This window comes from Pseudorasbora parva, chromosome 24 (genome assembly GCF_024679245.1).
Source record: "Pseudorasbora parva isolate DD20220531a chromosome 24, ASM2467924v1, whole genome shotgun sequence".
NCBI classification, from domain to species: Eukaryota; Metazoa; Chordata; class Actinopteri; order Cypriniformes; family Gobionidae; genus Pseudorasbora; species Pseudorasbora parva.
The window spans coordinates 10,124,014-10,148,234 of record NC_090195.1 but is presented as its reverse complement, the minus strand read 5'-3'; the positions used below and the strand labels follow the sequence as shown (position 1 = coordinate 10,148,234).

Below are 24,221 nucleotides of genomic sequence, written 5' to 3'. Positions count from 1 at the left end.
TTAGAAATGTTTGATTCATAAATGAATCATTTTTTGCGAGTGGAATCTTTTCATTGAATTGATTGAACTAGATGAGCCGAGAACAGTGGTAACCATTTGGAGTGAACCGAGGCTTTGGCTGATGGTGTGAAAGGTAAGTTAGCAGAAATGCTTCATTTAAAATGTTCTAGGATTAATGTTTATGACGTCAAGGCGTTTGTTTGACTATGACATTATATTAAACTTCTATGTAGGTCCTTAATAATAGTTGAATTGTGCTTGCCTTTTGTCTGTTTAAGGAATTGTATGTTTTGTACCATGCCATTTATGGTTGTTGGTTCTTGGAAAAAAAGAAGAAAAAAAAAAGTTGAATTGTTTTAAACGGTTCTTTGAAACGAACTGTTCGAAAGAACCGATTTGCGGAAATGAATCTACCTTCCTTGTTTTAAATTATATACTTCTTTAAGGACCTTGCAGTTGACTAGATTACGTATAGAGGGGAGGGGGAAATGAATGTTACGGGAGAGACAACTAGAGGGCGCCGTTTAGTTTACAATTCTTATATGCTAAATACCAAATACTCACGATTATTAATTATAACACTTGTAACCTAAAATGTACAATTTTGACACATTCAAATAAATGGCTCGCTATTGAAGAATATTTAAAATCATAATAAAAGAGAGTTTAACTCGCATCAACCTAAAATGCAGGTTTGTGGACACTCCAAAGAGAAAAAGATCCCATCACATAGCTCACATTCATGGTTTACGAAAAAAAGAACAGAAAAAAAAACATTCATGGTTTACGTAATAGCCTACATGCCTTCAGTCTGTTTAAAGAAGAAGAAGAAGAAGAAGAAAAAAAAAACAGCAGCAACTGGAATTTGCAATTATTTTACTTCCTAAATGGCTTGTTATTAATTATTAACTATTATTAAACCTCCGGGGTTATTTAGTACCTTGAGCTGGCGAGGTATAATGATGTCATTTATTTTCAACAATCGAAGAGAGGTTAGATTTCCTCAAATGCTCTGATGCTTTATAGGAATATGCTGTTTTGTCCACCTTGGTTATGCAACTGTGAGTCTGTTTTCTGCATGATTCATTGCTTTTTGCTTGAATGCTGTCAGGTCTGATGGATCATTGGCTCTAAGTTGAGGGCAGGTAGTGAATGCTTATATTTCCCCCCAAGGAAGCCATTATGTCAGTTAGTATAGCTCTGCACTGCCACATACTCTTATTAGCTGACTTCGGGTCTAATGGGTTTATCTCTGCATGAAAGTTTATATATGGTAAAGTCCATGTTTCCATGTCCTGTGAAACTGGCTGTCAGACCGGATTGACTGGTAATGACGTATGCTGCAGTGCTTTCTGTAAACCACTGCCACTATATGCAGGGGGGAATGAGTGTATTAGTGTTATTATATAGACAATAAATAAGGGAGTACATATGTACATACGTGGCTGATTATGCAATTTTGTGATGTTTTGTCATTTTATGTTATTTACTTGTCCTCGGTTGGGGCTGCGAAGCACTTTAAGTGAAAATACCCAATATGTATGCACAAAGATGCATGAATGATTTGTACTAAGGGGGATATGCACCATGGGTTATTTTCATGAACTAAAACCATAAAATGCATTACTTGAAATAAAATAAGCATTAGCTGAAAGAAATGACACTAAAATAACACTGATTAGTACGGCCCCCAATATTTAAATGAGTGGTTAATCAATGTATTTGCAATGCTAACTGTCCTCATGTGGAAATTATATTTGAGGCTTTTCAGAGAAACCAATTGTTTTGTGACTCAAATGTACCACTCTTATGTAAATATTTTATAATATTTTGTAATTATCATTTCAATCTCATTTTCAAATGGTTTGTTATGAATCAACATATCAGGAAAATGTGGTGGGGTTTCTGAACAAAATATGACTTTCTATTACAAAACAGGGCATTTGTTTCATACATGTCCTCAATAGACGACACCGGGACTTAAAGCATGTTTAACAGGCATTTTAGGAGACAGTTTGCAATATTTTCATAATAATATCTAATATTTTATAGGAACACTGATGTGCAATCTATTTCCCTATTCACCTCTATTATATGTTAAAAACACAAATTAGATACAGTGTATAAATACATTGCATTAAATGGGAAAGCCCATGTTTTTATCCATATTTACCCACATATTGCACAAAGTAAAATGGTATATCAATTAATTCCATTATATTTTTAATTAACATAGTTGAGAATCATCTTTAAATAAAGTGTGGTTATAAAAAAAGAAAAAAAAGAAATCTAATGTTTTTTTTGCCTGCTCCCAGTGTCCACGTACAAGATAACATATGAATAAAATATAATTGTTAAACAAATGTAATGACATGAAAAAAATACTAAATTCAAAAGAAATTGTTTTCTTGGGTCTAAGGATGTTTTAAGCGTTGCTCTGTTGCCCCTGTATTCTACTATTTCTCTACTTAAAAACAGCCACTAGATGGATCAAATCCCTTTACAAATCCTTCCCTTCTGCACACTGTCAATTTCTATTCTTGAGCAAAGATTTTAAGTTCCCTAGTTATTTGTGATTGGCAATAAATTCAGAAAAATTGCCAATATTTGATATACGTCCTATTCCGAATCTAAATAAACCGTATGTCAGTACCATCCAGAGTGCAAGTACACCTGTTGTTAGTGGGTGGAGACGGAGGCCCCGCCTCTCTATCCACTAGGGCCAATCATGAGTTAGACGGTCGCTAGAGGGCGGGGCGAAGTCAAGCAGAATGTGATGCGCGTATAGACCGCATTATATCGGTTTACGGGACTGATGTTGTAGAGCAGACCGGGGATTTAACGACATTTCGGATATATTTTGGCTTCCAGTATACATGCATTCTGTGCAATGACCGAGATAGCCTCCTTCAGTAAGTGCATTTTCTTATCTCATTTTTGATAACGGAATTAGTTATTTGACCGGTGGGATTTTGATTTTAGGCTACGTGAATAAAATGACTGAAGAACAACCGCTATAGGTAAAATCTGTTTTTAAATAGTATTTGAGGTGTGCAATAACGCATTAACAGCAACACAGAAAAGTTCCAAAACTTCACGAGCTCGGATTTAGTTTTGTAAACGTTTCGCCCTAACATGAATCACCTTTTTTGAGGAATGTTGTCTTTAGTTGTTTGGGAATGGATCTCACGTGCATGTCCTTTGACATTGCACGTAGTCTTTGTTGGAATTTACGTGTATAATGAAATTTGTGCTTTCAGCGATTCATTTTATCAGTGTATTCTAGTGAAGAGACGCTATTTTAATTCGTCAATTATGGGCACTTAATGGATTTTGTGTAATCTTGTCATACTGTATAATGGTAATGCCATGTTTTAGTTTTTGGAGAAAATGAATCCCAAGTGAATTGGACTTGGTAAAACAACAAGGTTTGTAGTAACGTTACTCATATTTCTTTCAAAATAAATGACTTGTTTCTGAATTAAAACTCTTAAATACTAGCATGTTTGGTAATGAATTCAAGCAACTTTCAACTGTCTGTAAGCTGCAAGTCTGCTGTCTTGTCACTTCTCATTTCCGTCATGAATAGCTTTTTTTGTGGGGGTAAATTCAGTTGTTCACTAAAACAATTGTTGTGGCTGTGGGACAGTGATTCTTTGTTAAGACAATTACAAACTATTGACATAAAGACAAAAATAAGTATGCTCCTAGGAAAAACTGCAAAGTAGAATTTCCATGTTTTTGTCATCTTTTAAGTTCATCAAGTCAAAAAGGTAAATGATAAAGTAACTTCATGTGAAGTTCTAATATTGGAATGTCTTTCGAATTGGATTCTAACTTACTTGTACACCTTGTTTAATCTTTTTTGTCTTGAATAACAACAAGGGACGGTTTTATTTACAATCCACAGTGAGATTTTTTTTCTTCAAAAATGAGAAAATCCTACACAAAGATAAAATGAGATGTTACTTCATCTTTAGTCTGTGAGGTTAGTGGTTTGGCTTTCCTCAAACTCAAAACATTTTATCTTGAGAAAAGAAAAGGAATTGGGATTGTTTTTACTGTACCTGTATTTTTAAATGACAAAATTCTCTTAAGAGCACTTGATATAAAAATGCAAGAACTGATGGAGTTAGACTCCAACTTTTCCCAAGCTTTTCTTAAGCCTCAGGTAACAGTCAAAATATGCCTTTGAAATTTCTGGTTTGCTTGTAACTAATATCCCCATCTCAAAGTATATTATCCAACCATATCACCTTTAGTCAGTTTGAAGGTTTCTTTTTTTGAGATGTAAATCACTTTTCAGATTCAGTGAAGGCTAAACCAATTTGGCGTGTAAGACATCCCTATTAGAGCACAGCTTAGATTTCTCCCCTGTGTATGTGCAGTAAAGTCCTGCAAATAGAAGTGTTCTTGTCTTTAAACATTAGCGGTTAACCATACGTTGACTTTATTGTGCACACAGGACCAACTGTCAGTGGGGAAACTCTTGGAATCTGAGAGTCTCCAGGGAACGTTGCACTGGGATCCTTTCAAACTGGCTGCAGCTGGGATGTTTGCTGCTGGGATGCTGCAGCAAAGCAGCGGAGGACTGAACAAGCGATCGCTGGGAATGGCACGGCTCCCCAACTCCCACTTTTTCCCCCTCTCCTCGGGTTCAGGGTCGTGGGGTTTGGGCCGATCGGCGAAAAGCGGCTCTCTGAGCTCCATCAGCTCTGGATCGGACAGCACGGACATGGCGGGCGCCGATCCCGACTACATCATGCAGCTGGTCAACGAGGTGCGGAGGTTTGCAGATGTGCTGCTCCACCTCAAGGAAGCTTTTAACACCAAAGGTAAGCATGAGATCGCGGAGCGTTGATGAAAAGAGCTTGTTGCTGCTGTCTGGGTCAACTTCGGCCTTGGTTTCACGGCCACTAACCTCTCTTTATCTTTTTTGGATGGCGGCAAGAGAAAGTTTATTTGCCATCAACAATGTGAGTTCATTCAACAATGCCAGCAATCTGAGCAAACAAAGATAGTCGGAAAGGATTTTGTCTTTATTTAGAAAGGTCAGTAGTTTGTTTGCATTTTGTTTGAAGAAAAAAGAAAAGACATTTGAGCCATTTTTAAAATTGTAAAAATGTCAAGAACTATTATAATTAATTATATATAATTATATAATTAATTTGATTTATATATATATATATATATATATATATATATATATATATATATATATATATATATATATATATATATATATATATATAGTGTGTGCGTGTGTATATGCATGTGTGTATTTATATATGCATAATAATTATACACAGTATACATATATTATTCAAACAAAACATTTTATTTTTGATGTGATTAATCGTTTCACAGCCCCCAAACTAATGCAACTGGCTGAGGCAATATATATATATATATATATATATATATATATATATATATATATATATATATATATATATATATATATATATATGTATATGTATATGTTATGAGATATATATATAACACACACATGCACGCACACACACACACACACACACACACACACACACACATATATATATATATATATATATATATATATATATATATATATATATATATATATATATATATATATATATATATATATATATATATATATATATATATATATATATACTCTCATAACATTCTTGATTGTGGGCATATTTAATCAAATAGCACTGTCTATTGTAATAAATAGTCTGTACTATACTCTGTAATCTTAAGTGAAGCTTTTTAAAACAGTAAGAAATGTTTTTATAATAGAGGAGTGAATGAAGATTAACGGGATGATTGCTCTTGCATTTGCGATTACTGCATTCCCAAGGCAGTGCTGTTTGGGTCTGTTTGGATCAGATCCAGTGCACTAATCCTTGCCTTTCCTTGAGAGTTCCTTAATAAGGAGGGGTTGGAGGGTGGTTGTGTGTGTATGTGGTGGGGGTGTTACCAGCCTCCCATTGTGTCTGTGCCATGTTGTCCAGGGACTGTAGGAATCTCTCCTTTTGTTCGGCGGGGTGATGGAGGGTCCTTGACCCCAGCTGGGTAGGAGAGTAACTCTGAGAGCTGCCAGTGTGTGACCAGTGCTTTTGGCCTCCAGGTCTCCCCTACTTCCCGCAGCTTTGGACCTTGAACAGTAGGAACACCAGATCTGAGCGGGGGTGTTACTCTCCCAATCATTGAAGACTTACAAACTATGTGTCAGTCTTACATTGTTGTCATAGTTCTGAAAGTGTGGCGCTTTACAAATCCCTTTCGGGCATGGAATCTTTCCGTAGAGCGACCTTATTAAAGATCTGAAAAAGACCACTGCACTTCTACGGAGAAAAAGTGAACCTTTGGATGCGTATGTAGCATTTTTTTGAAAACACCCCTTTGTGTCTTAGTCTCGGTGATGCATATCGGCAGATATTATGTAAATAAGCTTAGTAACTCACTAACATGTGAGTCATAGTGCAACGCCTTTGCCGTAATCACTTGAAATTCAGCTAAATGCAGGAAAGGAGGCTAATTAGACAGGAAGCTGAATATAAGAGCGTGCCGAGAACTCAATGGCTCCTTTCCATGAAAAAGCAAACAAACAGTCATTTTTTCCCCTACTTTGTAGCAAATATGTCGTCACTGAAATACTTTGTTGTCAGTATAAATATATAAAAATATTTTTGGTGTGTAAAATGTACAATGAAAAATGTAAATTTGTAAAATGATGCGCAATGCAAGCGAACAGAGCGAAAGAGACGAGTGAGTGAGCGAAGGCGGGTGTGTGTCACTTCGCCATCAAAGAGAAGAGAGAGCAAGAACGCGCAGCTGGTATCGGTGTATCGATACTGCAGAAAAGGTGTATTGGAACTGTTAAAGATATTTCATTACCAATATGTATTGGATTTTTTTTCTTCATAACAATAATACAGTGCATTACAGAAAGTAGTGCATGATCTTAATAATTAGCCTAACAATACACAGAAAAAAGTAATACCTCATCAGAGTACATACCATATTTTGATCTGTCTGTCTGTCTGTCTGTCTGCCTGCCTGCCTGCCTGCCTGCCTGCCTATCTATCTATCTATCTATCTATCTATCTATCTATCTATCTATCTATCTATCTATCTATCTATCTATCTATCTATCTATCTATCTATCTATCTATCTATCTGTCTATCTGTCTATCTGTCTGTCTGTCTGTCTGTCTGTCTGTCTGTCTGTCTGTCTGTCTGTCTGTCTGTCTGTCTCTATCTCTAGACACCTTCAACATTCTCACATTATTACATTATCACATTGTATTCACTATAGTTTAAAAATGGTAAAAAAATATGACAAGTCAGATAACTTTGATAGAAAGATGTGTAAGGGGTTACAATCAACCAATCAGCTGTGAGCTGTTAAAGTTAAGTACACTATTAGATAATAGCAGTTTAGGTCAACCAATGAGCAAAGAATGCTTCATTTGGTTTAGTCTGTGGTGTTAAAGGTCACATTAACAATAAAAAACACTTAGGCAAAACATCAGATCAAAGTTTCTGAATAATTTTGGTGCCAGATTTTATTAAATTTACTGGAAGTCCACTGTATGAAGAATTTTTGGGTATAATATGTCACAGTTTACTTTATTTTGCTATCCTCACTTACATAAATGAACTATAGTGTCCTGCACCCTCTAGTAAAAAATATATATCTGGTGTCTGAATAATTTTTGGTTTGACTGTACATTGATATGTACATAGCATTTGACAAATTAATGAATTCATATTTAAATGTATTTATTTATTTATATAAATATTAAAGCAATATTTCAATACTTTTCAAGGTCACATAGGTGGATAGTTCACCCCAAAATTCTGTCATCCTTTACTCACCCTCAAGGTGACTCACCTCCAACCAACCCCATTTGCTTCCATTATATATATATATATATATATATATTTATATATATATATATATATATATATATATATATATATAAACGTCTTGTACTTTGGAAGACAATATTTTTTACATATTTGTTAAACATGTCATTCATTATGTCCTGACAGTAGAATATGAGACAGATAAACTGTGAAAAAAATCAAGCTCCTCTGGCTCCTCCCATTGGTCCTATTGCCATTTGCAGAAATACACCGCTCCCGGTAAGAAGCAAACAATCAGAGCCAGGAGGAGTGTCTTAGCAGTGTCAATCAAGCTTGTGTGCGCGCTGATCACAACCCCCTCTCATGCACAGCGCAAACGCATACAGGCGTTCAAATTCAAGATTACCGGTGTGCTGCAGCTTTGCTTATGTCAGACAAACAATCAAAACTGCCAATTCCTCGAATGGCACCTGCTCATAAAATAAAGACAGGTAAACGGAAAAAGACAGATGACGATGATAAAAAAGACAAAAAGAAAGAATTAGATAAAACGAACGGAAAATATCGGAATGGCTTTTCCGAGGGAAGGAGCTAACGTGTCCTGAAAGGATTAAAAACCGATGCGGAGTTAGCCACATTTCTGCTTGACAAGTTAGTATCCCTAGCCTAGAAATCTGGACACACCCTAGCGGCAGCAAATCTAATCTGCCCGCGAGTGTCGTCTAGCAACTCTCAATACCCTTCTGAGCTGTATTCCCCTAACTCTTGCCGGAACAATCACATCGCTTATAGAGTCGGCGGGCGGGGCCATAATGACGACGGCCGAGTTGCGTTTGCGTGCTTCTAGTAAACACAGAAACTGGCGAACGGCGGTCTTTCGAATCAGCTTTGACCGCGACTCTGGAAGACTTGGAGTTAAGCTTTTCTCTGAGAAAAGAACAAAGAACGGCACTGAAGTCATTCTTAAAAAGGGGAGATGTGTTCGGAGTTTTGCCGACCAGATACGGCGAATGTTTAATCTATCAACAAGCTCTGCTTCACCTTCGTTGCTCTGGTTGGCTGTGTACCGTATCCTATCGCGTGCAGAGGGAGTTTGAAAGACAACCGTTTATCCCGCCCCTCGGATTGAGCCCTGTCAATGGTGAGTTTCCAGACCAAACATCTTGATGTGGGTCTGGCTTGTCAGGCTAAAGTATCCCTGCTTGATTTGTTTCATTCCTCGAAGTCCTCGTCGGAGCCCATTGACTCAGTGTCAAAACTCTAGCCGCATAACATACAGATAAAATGTCATGCACTGTGCAAAGCAACTATTGAAACCTACTAATTCACTGGCTTGTCATGTTGCTGAAATAATGTACTACAAACCTTATTTAGCATTACATGTCGATAGAATAATTACTTTCATACTGTAACATTAGTTACCATTATATTGTCTTACTAGCTATTTATTACTTATAGAAATAGTGCAACATCATAGTTACGTTACATGTATTGCAAAATACGTAATGTTTTGAGGACCAAGTTTGTATTCAAAGTATGGGCAGGCCATAGTCAATGTAAATCAAATTGTTGATGTTTCGTCCGTACCAGTGAATATGTCATAACTGTTTGCTTACTAGCCTGCGTGTTAGCTTTAAAGAGGGATGGTGCCATAATCACTGAAATAATTGTGTCTTTTTAGGTGTCTTGTATACATTTAAAGGAACTGTATGCAAGAAATGTATTTCAATCAATCATAAAATGGCCCTGATATGTCACTAGACATTAAGAAATCATGTTCATTTCAAATACTTATATCACTGACAACAGTAGTCCGGCCAGGATATTGTCATTTAAAAGTTATTGTTGCAGCCCTCAACTGATGTTGATGTTGACATGTTGTGTTTTGGCCTGAAGCTCTGCCCTCCACCTATCGACCAATCACAAAGTCAGTAATGTTTCGGCATCCGGGTTGCCAGATCTGCTCTAGTTACCACAGCTGCAGCTGCAAACATTCCTGCTGGATCCTGCAGCCAATCTGGCAACCTCGAGTCAGGGGTGAGGGGGAGAGGGGATACACCGCTCTACAGTCATTTGAAAGTGATTGCAGTACTAGTTTTGGCCACAATCTTACATACACTTCCTTTAAGTACTGAGTAATACAAATTAACTAGATGTAGTTACTAGGGTTTGGTTTAGGGTTAGTACCATGTAATTATGCATAATTTATGGTTATTATTGTAAATGCATCTAACATATGTAACAATGACACTGTAAAATAAAGTGATGCCTAAAACTGAATACATTATAAATATTCAATATATTGCCCAGCCTTAGTTATATGTACATTAAATCAACATTTATCTTCACAAATCATCAAATTTCTTCCACAGCCACTGATTAATTCCTAAAGCCTACATGAGGCACTTCAGATGTTCATTTAAATTCACAAATACTCAGTTTCCATTCACAAGTGACTCTTGAGCCTTGTTTACCCTGGTGTGCGTAGGAAATGAACATTCTGGGTATCTGAGTGATTAGTGTTTTGCTTCAGCGCACATCTTCAAAGTGGTAATTGTTGGTAGTGAACTGGGTGGGGCTGAAGCAGAGCATAAAAGAGCTGGTTGGGAATCAGTTGCTCTGGTGTGATTGAAAGTGATTTAGGTCCTTTCAGTTTATGGCCGTATTGTCTCTGCAGTACGTGGCTGCAGAAAGACACCCCTCGTTTCTCAAAGCTTTCAGGAAGGGTCAGGAAACCATGGAGCCTTTATCGCGGTGCAATATTTCGGCTCGTTACAAAACATCTGCTTTATTCACATGCGCTGATGTGAGGGTGACTTCCTTTGTCACTCGTTCTTAGATTTGTTCTTCGAGCAAACTGGCAGCTTCTGGCAATGAGTCGACTTTCCCATGCAAGAATAGAAAGAACCTTGAGATCCCTCCTTTGGGAGTAGTGGTCTGCTATAGTAGGAATTCATTTTTTCTTTTCTTTTTTCTATCTGAAGTCAAGCACGTCACCTTAAATGGCAATTACTAAACTGCAGCTCTCATAGATGGCGCAGTTAAGAGGCTGACCTCTATATTTCATTCTACTTGAGTTTTTATGGATTTAAATCGAGAAAAAAAAACCATTGTGACGGCTGGTTTTCACATCGTTCCCAGTTATGAGGCCTTGACAGCTTCAATAAAGATGTCTTCACAATGTGAGGGATTTTTGAATATATTGAAAGGGTCATGACCTTGCCCGGGGCTGCACATGATGGACATGTTGGTAATTGGATTGGATTATTTTGGGGTCTGCGCTGCCTTGAGACATAACTGGCAGTTTGGGCTCTGAACTTGGAGGTCAGTACTGAAGTATTTAGTTTAAGGTGCGGTTAGTTTTCTTTAGTCATATTTTGAAGACAATTAAACTGGTTACAAATTATGTATATATCTGTGTACTGTTGGTATTGTGGATACTGATTTGATGTGTTGATTTATGTCGTGTGAAGATGACATTGTAAGTAAGGATGCACAGTAGCTAATATTTTTCCATGACATTTTTTGTCATGCTCTTTTCCCCTATTTTTACATTCAGATTACCTCTGCCGTCATCTAATGTTCACTCAAAGTAAGCTTTAAAAACACTTCAAAAATCTTTTAAAAGACTTATAATTAACACTATTAAATCTTTAGCAAATATCAAAATTAATATCCATTTGCCAAACTGTCATGCTTCACTTGATTTTCTTTAATGTATTTTCTTTAAGAAATTAATGTTATATATTTAATATATATTTATTTTGGACAAAATAGTACAGTATTTTATTTTTAACAAGTGCAATTGACAACAGAAGACACACTGTAAGTTGATTTATCCAAGTTTTAATTTGCTTTCGTTCATGGAGATGTTTAGATGGATGAAGAGGCTAGAGTAGAATCTGCCATCTCTGACCCAGTTTGTTTGCTGGCTTCCATGGCAGAAATGCGCTGTGTTTTCTGCCCACTGGCAACCTGTGGGGTTGAAATCCTATTGGGTAAATTGGCAACGTGCGTTATCGCACAAACCAAAACAAAGACAGATATTCTGACACCGAACGCACGTTTTAAAGTAGAATAACTGGCACTTGTTGCAATTGTTTTTAAGGAGAAATGAGTATGTGAACTCAGTGTGATTCCTAAATATCTGCAGATTTATATTGTATATTGTACAGATCTATATGTGAGGGATAATGTACACCCAGCCGGTTGTTATCACAGAATAAACCCAGACAGAGTGATCAGTACCCCGACGTGAAGCGGTGCGGATTATCCCGTTTATTACAGGGCTAACAGTTACAAATTAGACACAAAAATTGTCTTGAGTTGAAATATTGTATTAGCTCTTACGGAAAGCTTCCGTGAGATGGTTCCAAACTGCTTAAAGCCTTTATCTATTGCTGAAAATATATATATATATATATTTTTAAATGAATGCTGAAAGGCATAGTTCACCCATAAATTAAATTTAGCCCATGATTCACTCACCCTCACGTCATCCTAGGTGTATGTATTCTTCTTTCAGATGAATAAAATCGGAATCATATATAAAAAGTCCTGGCTAATCTAAGCTTTGGCAGTAGTTGTAGCTCTGTTTTTTAAGTCCATAAAAAAATGCATCTGTCCATCAAATAACGTGCTCCACACGGCTCTGGGTGCTTCTGAAGCAAATCCCTGCATTTATGTTAGACAAATTTCCATATTTAAAACTTAAAGCTCTGCCGATCACCGATCAAAAGAGTTGAAAGTGCTTTCTCGCAATTCAATATATATACGGCCTTTTGAACTGCAGAGGCACTTTCAACACTTTTCCCATAAGTTGAATACAGAATGTGATCGGACAAAATGCCTTTATTAAATCCCAGGAGCCGTGTGGAGCACTTTATTTGACAGACAGATGCAGTTTTTAAGGACTTCAAAAACAGAGCTTCATCTACCGTCATAAAAATCTTGGACTAGCCAGAACCTTTTAAATATAACTCTGATTTTATTCGTCTGAAAGAAGAATGTCATACACATAGGATGACTTGAGGGTGAGTAAATTATTAGTAAAACACCTTGAAGTCTTCTTCCATTGTAACCCGTGGTGGTTAAGTGTTTCAGTCACACGACGGTCGGCGACAGTGCCGGCGGAAAGACACGTTAAGCATATAAGTAGTACCGGGCAAGATAACTCATAGTCCTCGGATGAGCGGTGTGTTATTCAACTTTAGCGGTTGTTATCTGGGAATAACATACCACTGGATTGCGCGATTGACCAATCAGAATAAAGTATTTTTATGCTTTAGTACAGTCAAAAACCTACAGCACCTTTTGATCAACATTTCAATGTGGCTAGGTTTCATTTTTAAAAAAGCTAAATATTGTGCGAAAAGCTGAGAAAATCGCATCATTGTCAAAGATAATCTGGATTGGATTTAGGATGATGATCAAAACTAGATTGAGTCCATCAACACCCCCAAAGCTTGCACAGTCCTGTAGCTCGTCCTTGGTCGCCATTTCATTCAGTAACATTAGGAAGTTTTGATTTGTATGCTGTTTAATGTTGAAAAAAATGCATATACTTGTTTATGCTTCTTTTTCGCATGTCTGGAGAATCAGTACTCTTTCAGAAGATGTGTAATAACGCCCCTTACAGCGTAACAGTGAAAACACGGAAAGCCAGAAATTTTTGTTGATGGCAAGGAAAGAGTTCGTGGTCGGCATTATTTGACAGCTTTTGCCTCAAAAATAGTCAGTATAATGCATTAAAGCACGGCAGGTGGCATTTACAGAGCATCCATTGTTGGGCTGACCTCTTGTTTTACATTTTGAGACTGTGTCTTTGATTTCCAGAGCTGGTCAGGTGTTGCGTTTGTCCCATGGGCGACTCATTCAAGCAGCAGGATGGTTGGCATGTGTCAGCTATTTTGGAAATGAAAAACAAGATGGCCTGTAATGAATACTGGCCCTGTTCACTGAGGGAAATAAAGTGTGTAAGGTTCACTGCTCTCTTTATGATGTTTTGGAGACCCTCCATTCGCGCTTGCTCGTTTCTGATGGGAACCACGGTGAGCTTTTTGCCTTTTGGATAATAATTTGAAAAGCGCTGAGCGAATGCACAATTTCAAGTGTCATTTCGCTGAAATGCTTTGTTTGTCGCTTTTATTGAAATTATACACAACTTTCTGGCATGCTGAAAAATTGACACAACCGCCCTCACATTACCAGAATTAGCTGGCTGATTAGTGAAACCTGTTATTCCAAACTGGAAGTAGAGTATGTTTATCAGTCCACTCACAGCTTCGGTCGCCCTTAAGTCTATGTGAACTCAAGGTTTCTCAGAGATGAGATTTGTTTATTACCAGCTCCTAAGGGACTGTAAACTGTTTCTGTTCTCCCAGGATGGGTCAATAATAATCAAACTTTCATATAAATTCCCTCATATTTCAAATTATTTGGGTTGCTTTATAGCTCTCAGATGTTTTGGAGTCTTAAAATGCTTCTGTTTTTGTTCCCAAACATAAACACTGATTCAGTTATCTTAACTTTTAAGAGAATCAAATGATTCACAGCTCACATACTTTGTTATCTCTGTACAGTTTGGTTCTTCTTACAGGTTTCTGTTTGATAGTGCTAATGTAACCTTGAGAGGATAGTCCTGGTGTATTTTTAACTGTTAAATCAATATTGACCCTCTCCTGGTCGGCCATTACCGCGGTCTCGGCTCATCATTTTGATGGGGTGGGAAACACAGTCCTCTCCTCTCCCATCCCCCCCACATACTCTGCATTCCTCCAGAACAAATGCTCACTTGTTGCTTTAGTGTCTTAGATCAACAGTTGCTGGATGTTGGACACTTTGGACAAAAAGAACCGGCATAAAACATTGACAGTGCTGGTGTCCTGTCATAGTACAGTGACTTTACAGTCCATTATGATGATTGGAAATGTTTGGAGTCAAAGGGGAAAAAATGGTTTGTCTTCGTAATCCTTAATCAAAATGTACTGCTGTTGTCACTTACTCCATATAGGCTACTGGATAACCAACAGGAAAATACAATTTAGACAGTTATTTAGAATTTTAGAATGGGTTTCAAGTGTTTCTGTGGTTCAAACAGTAGCACATGACTTTGCAAAACCAACCTCTCCCTAGAATGCAAGCCTTGATAAAAGAAATGCAAGAGCTGATCATATTTACCTCATATACCGGCTTAAAGGGTTAGTTCACCCAAAAATGAAATTTATATCATTAATGACTCACCCTAATGTCGTTCCACACCCGTAAGACATCCGTTCATCTTCGGAACACAGTTTAAGATATTTTATATTCAGTCAAAGAGCTTTTCTGTTCCTTCAATGAAACTTTATGCACACTGTACTGTCCATGTCCAGAAAGGTAATAAAAACATCATCAAAGTAGTCCATATGTGACATCAGATACATCAAATATACAAATAAATTAATTAATTAGGTCTTATTAAAACTAAAACTATCTGCCAATATTGTCACTTTATCATATATCATAATTGATCATATAGCGACAATGTTGGCCGTTCAGTATTATATAGTTTATAGAATTAAATAAGACTTAATTCATTAATTTATTTGTATATTTGATGTAACTGATGTCACATATAGACTACTTTGATTATGTTTTTATTACCTTTCTGGACATGGACAGTAAAGTGTGCATAAAGTTTCATTGAAGGAACAGAAAAGCTCTCTGACTGAATATAAAATATCTTAAACTGTGTTCCGAAGATGAATGGAGGTTTTACGGGTGTGGAACGACATTAGGGTGAGTCATTAATGATATAAATGATTATACATAAACGATATAATGATCATTTTTTGGTGAACTAACCCTTTAAATGCAACGTAAGTCACTTTGGATAATAGTGTCTGTCAAATGCATTAATCTAAAAATAAATATGTTCATGAATTGTAAATTGAATGCAATATTATTTATGAATATTTATTAAGGATGACTTTATATTTTGAATGAGCATTTATTGTTATGTTTTATATTTGTTATTTTTTGTTAGTCATTTTGTTGTGTACCTTTTTAGTATTTTTTTAATTACGTTTTAGTAATTTTAGTTCTTCAATGTATTTTATTTATTTGATCTAATATTTAAATTTTAATTAACAGAAACTATTTTAGTTAGTTTTATTTAATTTATACCATGAATAAAAACCATATCACATTATACATTATGTACAGTACAATAATATACAAACTGGCCATCATCATGCAGTCAGTGCCAGAATACTAAGATCAAAGTCCCCTTATTTTTTTTAATACTTTTATTTAGACCTGAAAAGGTCTCAAATTGTGGCTTTGGAGTTTGTGGAGGGTCCAAACTGCCCTCGCAGAGGGGTGCAGCCCGAGTCTATGAGTGGGATTAGACCCCTCTTCATCCCCAGTGGCACCACATTGTGCTCCAGCCTGCCGTGCATGGGGGGGCTTCCTCTGATCGGCTAAAAGTGATTTTCTGGCCCCCATTGTGAGGTGATTTGGGGGCTGGTGACCCACACCACTTGCCCTGTGAACGACAACCTTCAAACACAAACACATGAGGGACCACATGAACCATACATATGGGCTGCTTTGATCCCGAACAGATTTCAGATGTGTTTAGGGTTTCTACTCTAGCGTACTCTAGCTCATCTGTTTTAGAGAATTTGTTTATTTGTGCAAAGTCAGTGCTGATTAATTATAGCACAGCTGATTTTATATCATAAGTCATGAGTGCTTTACATTTAAAGTCAGTCACATCTGCATTTTAAGTGTTCTGTTACATAAATCTTTCAGTATTTTCAATGAGTCATTGGTATCAGGTGACTTCATTGCTTGGCTGAACAGTAAAAGGTGATGGTCATTTTCACAGTATTCCTGCACTTTGGTAATAAGTAACTTGTTAGGAGCTGAGAACTTCTCACCAGGTGTTTCACAGCACACTCATTTGTCAGACGTCACTGTGAGTAATTCCTGGTGTTGAGCCAGGAATGTTTTTTAGGATTACAGTTTCTTTCCCATGTGATACTACAGCCTGTCTCTCAACTGGCACACATATGTTGCGTTGATTTCAGTCATGGTATGCAGATAACAATGAGAAATGTTACTTCTCTTTGTCCCACTCCAAGTTTTTATGGGAAAATGGTTGTGCGCTAGCCCCTCTGAGAAAACCAATATGCGCCATTGTAAAATTCCAGCCTAAATTTAGCTGTCCTGTGTCATTGCAGTGGCTTGTTCTGGCATTTTAATGCAGCTGAGATCCAGCTGTACTCCTGGTACATGGCAGATCTCCTCTAATATGGGATGCTTGTGCAGCCACCAGTCAGTTCTCTAATAAAGAGTTCCTTTAATGGCCACTTTGAAGATATTCTTGTTCAAAGGCAAAGTAAATTAGCTCATAAATGAGTCCAGATCATCTTTGAAGATCACATTACACTTTCTTGTTTAATCAGAGGAGTTAGAGTTTGGTATCTTACTTAGAACAACTTAGAACTGGTACCATAAAAAAAAGAAAAGACCTGATTCATGATGTTCATTTCCATTATGAAATGTCTGCATTCAGTCAATATTTATTTATTTCAGTGTATGTTGACACTGTACTTAAAAGAGGACATAACGCCCATTTACAAAGTCTTGATTTTGTTTTTGGGCTCTTAGAATACGTTTTTCATGCTTGAATGTTCAAAAAACATTATTTTTCACATATTTTACATTGTTGCGGCATGTCTCTTCCCATCAGTAACACTAGTTTCTGTCTCTATGAAGCTCCTTCTTTCTGAAAAGCACAATGTGCTCTGATTGGTCGGCTGGATCAGTGTGTTGTGACTGTTGGGCAACTGCTTTTAAACATGTTTCGGATATTTCACATCCTTTACCATTAGGTCTGGGGTGGAAAAAAACAGCATCTCTTGGACATGGTGACAGTATACTATTAGCGCAATCTAACCAGTCCTCGCACGCACCCTTTTATTTGCTTATTATGGGAATTTTTGAAATGAGGAATATTCCTCATTTAAACAATTCCCAGTCAGAAGAAAACTCAAGAATACAATCGAGGCTTTTGAGGGAGTTCAGAAACGGTGCGTGCTGATATTGAGAATAACTCCCTCTGTGCTTTGTAATTTTGCAAACCTTTCTCATGCTTAAACAGCAACATTGCATTAATGCAAATAGAACTTAAAATATGAATCCAGCTAGTTTCTTTTCTCCTTGATTTCATTGCTTATCTATAGCGGAGCCCATTCAAGAGGTGAGCGTGCTTACTGTCTTTAGGGAGAGCTGAATGTAGGGCAAGGTGACATTCATTCCTACCCTGAGCAAAACACAGAATAATAGATAAGGCACAACTGTGAGATTTCAGGGCTGGCTGTACCATTGTACATGTGTGGGCTGCGGATAGCTGTTTACCGCCTGATCTGTGCTGATTTGTGGAGTTTTAACAGTAAACCACACACTTCATTTTATTTTTTTATTTTTTATTGAATTTTGTAGCCCACTTGTTACACTCTTTCTTTTTCAAGGTGCAGATTTACGGTGCCGTTTTATTCTCAGGCTGGATTTTTTTATAGGACAAAAAATATTGTACTAATGGGCCCTCATGATGTAAAACGTTCATCTAAATATCATTAAATCTCCATAATTGCATTTGTTGAATTATGGAATGACATCTGCTCCGACCTGTGTGTTTAACTTTTTTTTTTTTTTACTTTTTTTTATAGCACTATATTAAAGCAAAGTCTTTTTAAAAGCATTCTTTTCATTTTTACCAATATGTCTGCCTCTATTGTTGATTTTTCTCATCTCAACTATTTAACTTTTTCTTCAACTATTCATCTCAGAAATGAATAATTACTTATCCAAAACACAACTTAAGGAATACAAATATCAGTTAAACTCCCAATTCCAATTCATTTAGGTATCAAAAAATTATAATGTACCTTATGGAATCTTAAGAAAATCAGCAGTGCATCCTGTAAATGTCAAACTGAAGCATTTTTGTAGTTAATGTGTTTGTACACTTGTACTTCCTAAAGCAGAAGTCCCAGAGAGAAGGAACCACTGATCATTTGAGGCATTTAGATTAATACACGTTACATAAGGAGCTCTGGAATGAAGAACATTTACAGCAGGAAGTGAAGTTTGGAGAGGAGAGGACTGTAACCTAGTCAAACATAGGACACAAATGAATGTTTAACAGTTGTCAGGAAACTGAACTGATAATGTTGGTCAATGGTAACAAGATACCATACCTGAGGGTCCCAGGAGCATTGTCTTTTATCTCCAAACCAACCTAGCAAATATGGTCTACAGATTAACCTTAATACTACACAACCCCCAATCAAGTCCACTGCTTTGGATTAGCAACTTGAATCCAATAAAAAAATCATCCTATAGATTAGATTAAGTTGGCCCTCTGATTGCTACTGGATTAAAATAGTCTGGAAAGCAGGAGATTTTATGTGTCCCTCCAGTCTCCTTACCCTCAGTAAAGTCAGGAATGGATTAATCTCCTCAGCTCCCACACAAACACAAGGGGTTCTATAGCGTTGCCCTACAAGACCAAATAGGCCAGTCAACTTGATCTGACTCAAATCCTGTTTTCGAGCAGTAGGTTCCTGGTACAAGATGAGTGGTTGAAGATTAATTGGCCCCTGTTTTGCATCTGAGGCCTGAGCCCTGGAAAGCCCATCAAAGAGACACAGCTTCATGTTGAGAGGGGAAACCCTGTCCGTGGCTTATCCTTGGCCGAGCAACAGCTGTCTGGTTTTTCTCATGGACTTTATGGACAATTTGCACAACTGGTGTTAAGACAGAAATATGCATTTATGTTTGTGCTGAAATGTAAGGGGAAGGTACTAGACACGTGAAAACCAATGGCTTTCCATTTACATATTTTAATGGCAATTTTTCATATTGGCATATTTGGCAAAATCCTGGATGAACAGCATACAAATAAAATTTCCAAAATGTGCATAAAAATCTTGAGGTGGAGCCTCAACCTGTAAGATGTGCATAAACTATATTGTAAACACATTTACTGAATAGATTTCTAAATGAACATCAAAATGTGTCATGTGACTATTGCCAGATTATGACTAATATGACCTTCCAGAGTCACAGATGCTGTCATTGAGACTTAAGGCATCTACCGATGATTGCTAGCAAATACAAGGTTCGTAAAAGTGATTTTATATATTATATATATATATATATATATATATATATATATATATATATATATATATATATATATATATATATATATATATATATATATATATATATAAAATCACTTTTACGAACCTAATATTTGCTAGCAATCATCGGTGTATATATCTTAAGACCAGGGGATTCATTGCAAGTTTTACACATTTCGCACTAGTGGATCATAACCGAGAGTTAATGGACAAAAAAGTCAAATGGTAGACCCAAAAAGATTTCACCTGCACTGAGCCGCAGGATCCGACGGGTTGTCCGTGAAGACACAGGTCTATCCACAACCCAAATTAAGGCCCTTACTGATGCTGACTGCAGCCCAATAACCATAAGACGTCATTTGCTAGAGAAGGGCTTCAAGAACAAAAAAGGTCTTCAAAGGCCACGTATCCTCCCACGACACAAACTTGCCCGTTTAGAATTTGCAAGGGAGCACCAAACATGGGACATTGAAAAGTGGAAGAAAGTTTTATTCTCTGACGACAAAATTTTTTTCCTGGACGGTCCTGATGGCTTCCAACGTTACTGGCATGACAAGGAGATCCCACCTGAGATGTTTTCTACGCGGCACAGTGGAGGAGGCTCCATCATGATCTGGGATGCGTTTTCCTTCAATGGGAAAATGGAGCTTCAGGTTGTGCAGGGGCGTCAAACAGCGACTGGCTATGTGGATCTGTTGCAGCGGGCATCCCTCTTGACCGAGGGCCCCCGTCTGTGCGGTAATGACTGGGTCTTTCAACAGGACAACCCTGCAATTCACAAAGCCCACCTGACGAAGGACTTCTTCCAGGAGAATAGCGTTGCTCTTTTGGACCATCCTGCGTGTTCCCCTGATCTAAATCCCATTGAGAACATTTGGGGATGGATGGCAATGGAAGTTTACAATAATGAACGTCAGTTCCAGACCGTGGATGCCCTCCGTGAAGAAATCTTCACCACATGGAGCAACGTTCTCACCAGCCTCCTGGAAACAGTCACATCAAGCATGCCGAAACGAGTTTTTGAAGTGATCAACAAGAACGGTGGGGCTACTCACTACTGAGTCCTTTTTTTGACACTTTTAGTACTGTTGTGCGTTTATTTTTGGGCTATGGTCTTAAACTTTTGATCAGCTGATGAATGGCCTGTTTGAGTTTAAATGCAGTTTTCAATAAATTGCCTACACTCTATTTTTTGTCTCTTGCTCCTGTTTCTTCTTTTGGCATTTTGAAGCAGCACTTAAAACCAGGTTATGATCCACAAGTGCGAAATGTGTAAAACTTGCAATGAATCCCCTTTTCTTAAGATTTTGTTCAGGAGTGTGTATATATATATATATATACGCTTTACTTTTTTGACAGTCAAAAGTCTGTTTTCTTCTGTATGTCATGTCTGTCAGGCCCGAGATGAGCCATTCGCAGTAATCCGTGCGGAGAGAGCCGAGCTCACTCTGTGTTCTGGTCAGTGCTGCCCTGTGGGAGATTTTCAGTGGTGTTGAATGCAGCATAGCTGGAATGCTGGAGCTCAATTCTCCTCATAAACGTGGGGAACAGGAGGGAGTGGTGACTGTCTTTTTTCCCGCTCTCTGAGTGATCGACAGCTCTGCGGTCGAATGAAAGAAACAAGCGCATTCCTGTCTCCATGCAAGCCGTCTGATTTATGCAGAAGTAAATTTGGGAGTATCAGTACTTGGAATATTTAATGGAAGTGAAGAGATTGTGGTTTGCCAAAATAGATCTATTTTGCAAATAACGTTCGGTTTCACAATCAGCTGCCCTTCAATCCCTCAATAAGTGATTCAAAGTCAATTTGAGGAAGATCTCAAAATGGAGCTTTTAAGGCTTTTCAACAATCAGGGCATTCTTATATCCTGATTACTAATGGCACTTGATGAATAATGCGACCTTATCGTGTCATTCAAGACACTGTTCATTTTTACACAGCTTTTTTTAGTTATAGCATTAGTTTTTTTGACTAAAATATAATTAAAATTTACTTCATGCCCAATACATGTATTTTGTATATTAACATTTTATATATTTATTTTATATGTGTGTGTGTGTGTGTGTATATATATATATATATATATATATATATATATATATATATATATATATATATATATATATATATATATATATATATATATATATATATATATATATATATATATATATATATATATATATATATACACACACACACACACGACGATCAGGCATAACATTGACATACTATTGTGTTGGTCCCTCTTTTGCTACCAAAACAGCCCTGACCCATCGAGGCATGGACTCCACTAGACCCCTGAAGGTGTGCTGTGGTATCTGGCACGAGCCAGCCTTCGCTCTCCACGTGCATCACTGAGCCTTGGCCACCCCAAACCCTGTTGCCGGTTCATCACTGTTCCTTCCTTGGACCACTTTCGATACATACTGACCACTGCAGACCGGGAACACCCCACAAGAGCTGCAGTTTTGGAGATGTTCTGACCCAGTCGTCTAGCATCACAATTTGGCCCTTGTCATTCTCGCTCAAATCCTTACACTTGCCCATCTTTCCTGCTTCTAACACATCAACTTTGATCACGAAATATTCACTTGCTGCCTAATATATCCCACCCACTAATAGGTGCCGTGATTAAGAGATAATCAGTGTTATTCACTTTACCTGTCATAAAATTATGCCTGATCGGTGCATAAATACACTATAATTATGTATTTAACAAAAAAACTCTCACATAATTTTGGGCACATTGTAATTTCACGTTTATATTTGTGTATAATCTCTTGTAGGATGCATCTGTATGAATTAATTTACCTGCTAGTAAAAGTAGTTACCAGTGTTCAGTATTTATTTTTCATAAACATGCAACACTTTCAAAGTATACTTTGTATACTAAGTATGCGTGTAAAGAAGGAATTTGCATATGCACACTATATAGTGGACTTTGTTTTCAAGCACTCAAGTCACTTGCACATGCGCTTTTGGACATCGGTCCTCTTGATGATGAAAATGATGCTAATGCAGACAGTATGATGAAACGAGGATGCCCCAAGTACACTTGCATTGTTAACATTTTGGGTATCGGGTTTTTTTTTTAGCTTTTCGTCGTATTTTTGTTAACAGCATTTTATTTCAAATCTGATCATGATCATGATTCAGTTTGTATCTGTTATCCTCAAAGAAATAAGAACAAAAAAAATTCTGTAATGCCATTGATGAGACTAAAGCCACAACATGTATTTTTACTTTTCAAAGGCGTAGCTTGATGATGCCTTGACTTGAAGCTTTTATGCCACAGGCGACCGCTTACGCTTTTTATGGTCATTCATATGTGGAGTAACGAAGCACTGTTTTATCATATTAGATACATTTGAATATATTGACATTTGTTATAATGCTACTCTGTGTTCGCTCGGAAGCTACTATGAGACACTTGTTGCACACTGCAGTAAGCTAGATCGATATTAGGCATGGTAAAAACCATGGTATTTGCGGTAAATCTTGATAACGAAATGTAAACAGTAAGACTAACTTTGAGCTATATTACAATGATTGGTTTTCTGTTGATGAATGCATCCAAACACTTGAACCCCTGCCTAATAAAACATAATATATTAAAGCATCTTTGGTGTTTCCATGGTTTTCGGAAATCAAGTCACGTGGATATGGTCATTGATAGGCGCCGCACAGACACGGTCCATGTCCTGTTTGAAATTGCTTATTTCTCTGCATTAAAACATTCTTGGAAACGTTTAGGATGGCGTAAGTACCCAAGTCAACATAATATATAACATTGTTCTAGTGTTTTTTTTGGGATATTTTAATCCACAAATCATACATATTTTGCATTTAAGACTTGATTAATTTTACGTTTGCAAGATATTTAATTTACGTTGGTGAATGTTCTACCTGCAGAGTACGAGGCATGTCTATGCGTGTATGTGTGTGTGCAAGAGGCTCTTTTAAACGTTGGCCCTTTGTGTGAAGTCATGGGAAAGAGTGGATGAAAGGTGGATCAGCAGGATGCTTTGGAGCAGGGGGAGATGTTAAACGCAAAAGGCCCCTTTACCGTGGAGCATGTAATATCCTGATCCTGGGAGCTTCCCTGTCACAGGGGAGGACCTGGCCCACCTACCTCAACAGAAAGTGCCCCAGGGTGG

General features: G+C 37.3%; 1 protein-coding gene across 3 annotated transcripts in view; it reads left to right on the top strand.

The window, feature by feature from the left end:
* The first annotated feature begins 4 nt into the window (after positions 1–4).
* Positions 5–24,221, top strand: part of arhgap29a (Rho GTPase activating protein 29a) — a 58,742-nt gene continuing 34,525 nt past the window's right edge. The window contains exons 1-2 of one of the 3 annotated variants that reach the window (XM_067435565.1): positions 5–133; positions 4,466–4,835. In XM_067435565.1, coding sequence (XP_067291666.1) covers positions 4,553–4,835 — 283 coding nt within the window. In that variant the 5' untranslated portion in view covers positions 5–133; positions 4,466–4,552. Of the gene's footprint in view, positions 134–2,802; positions 2,913–4,465; positions 4,836–10,950; positions 11,188–24,221 lie in introns of those variants that run through there. The other 2 variants (XM_067435564.1, XM_067435567.1) reach the window with 2 other exon arrangements.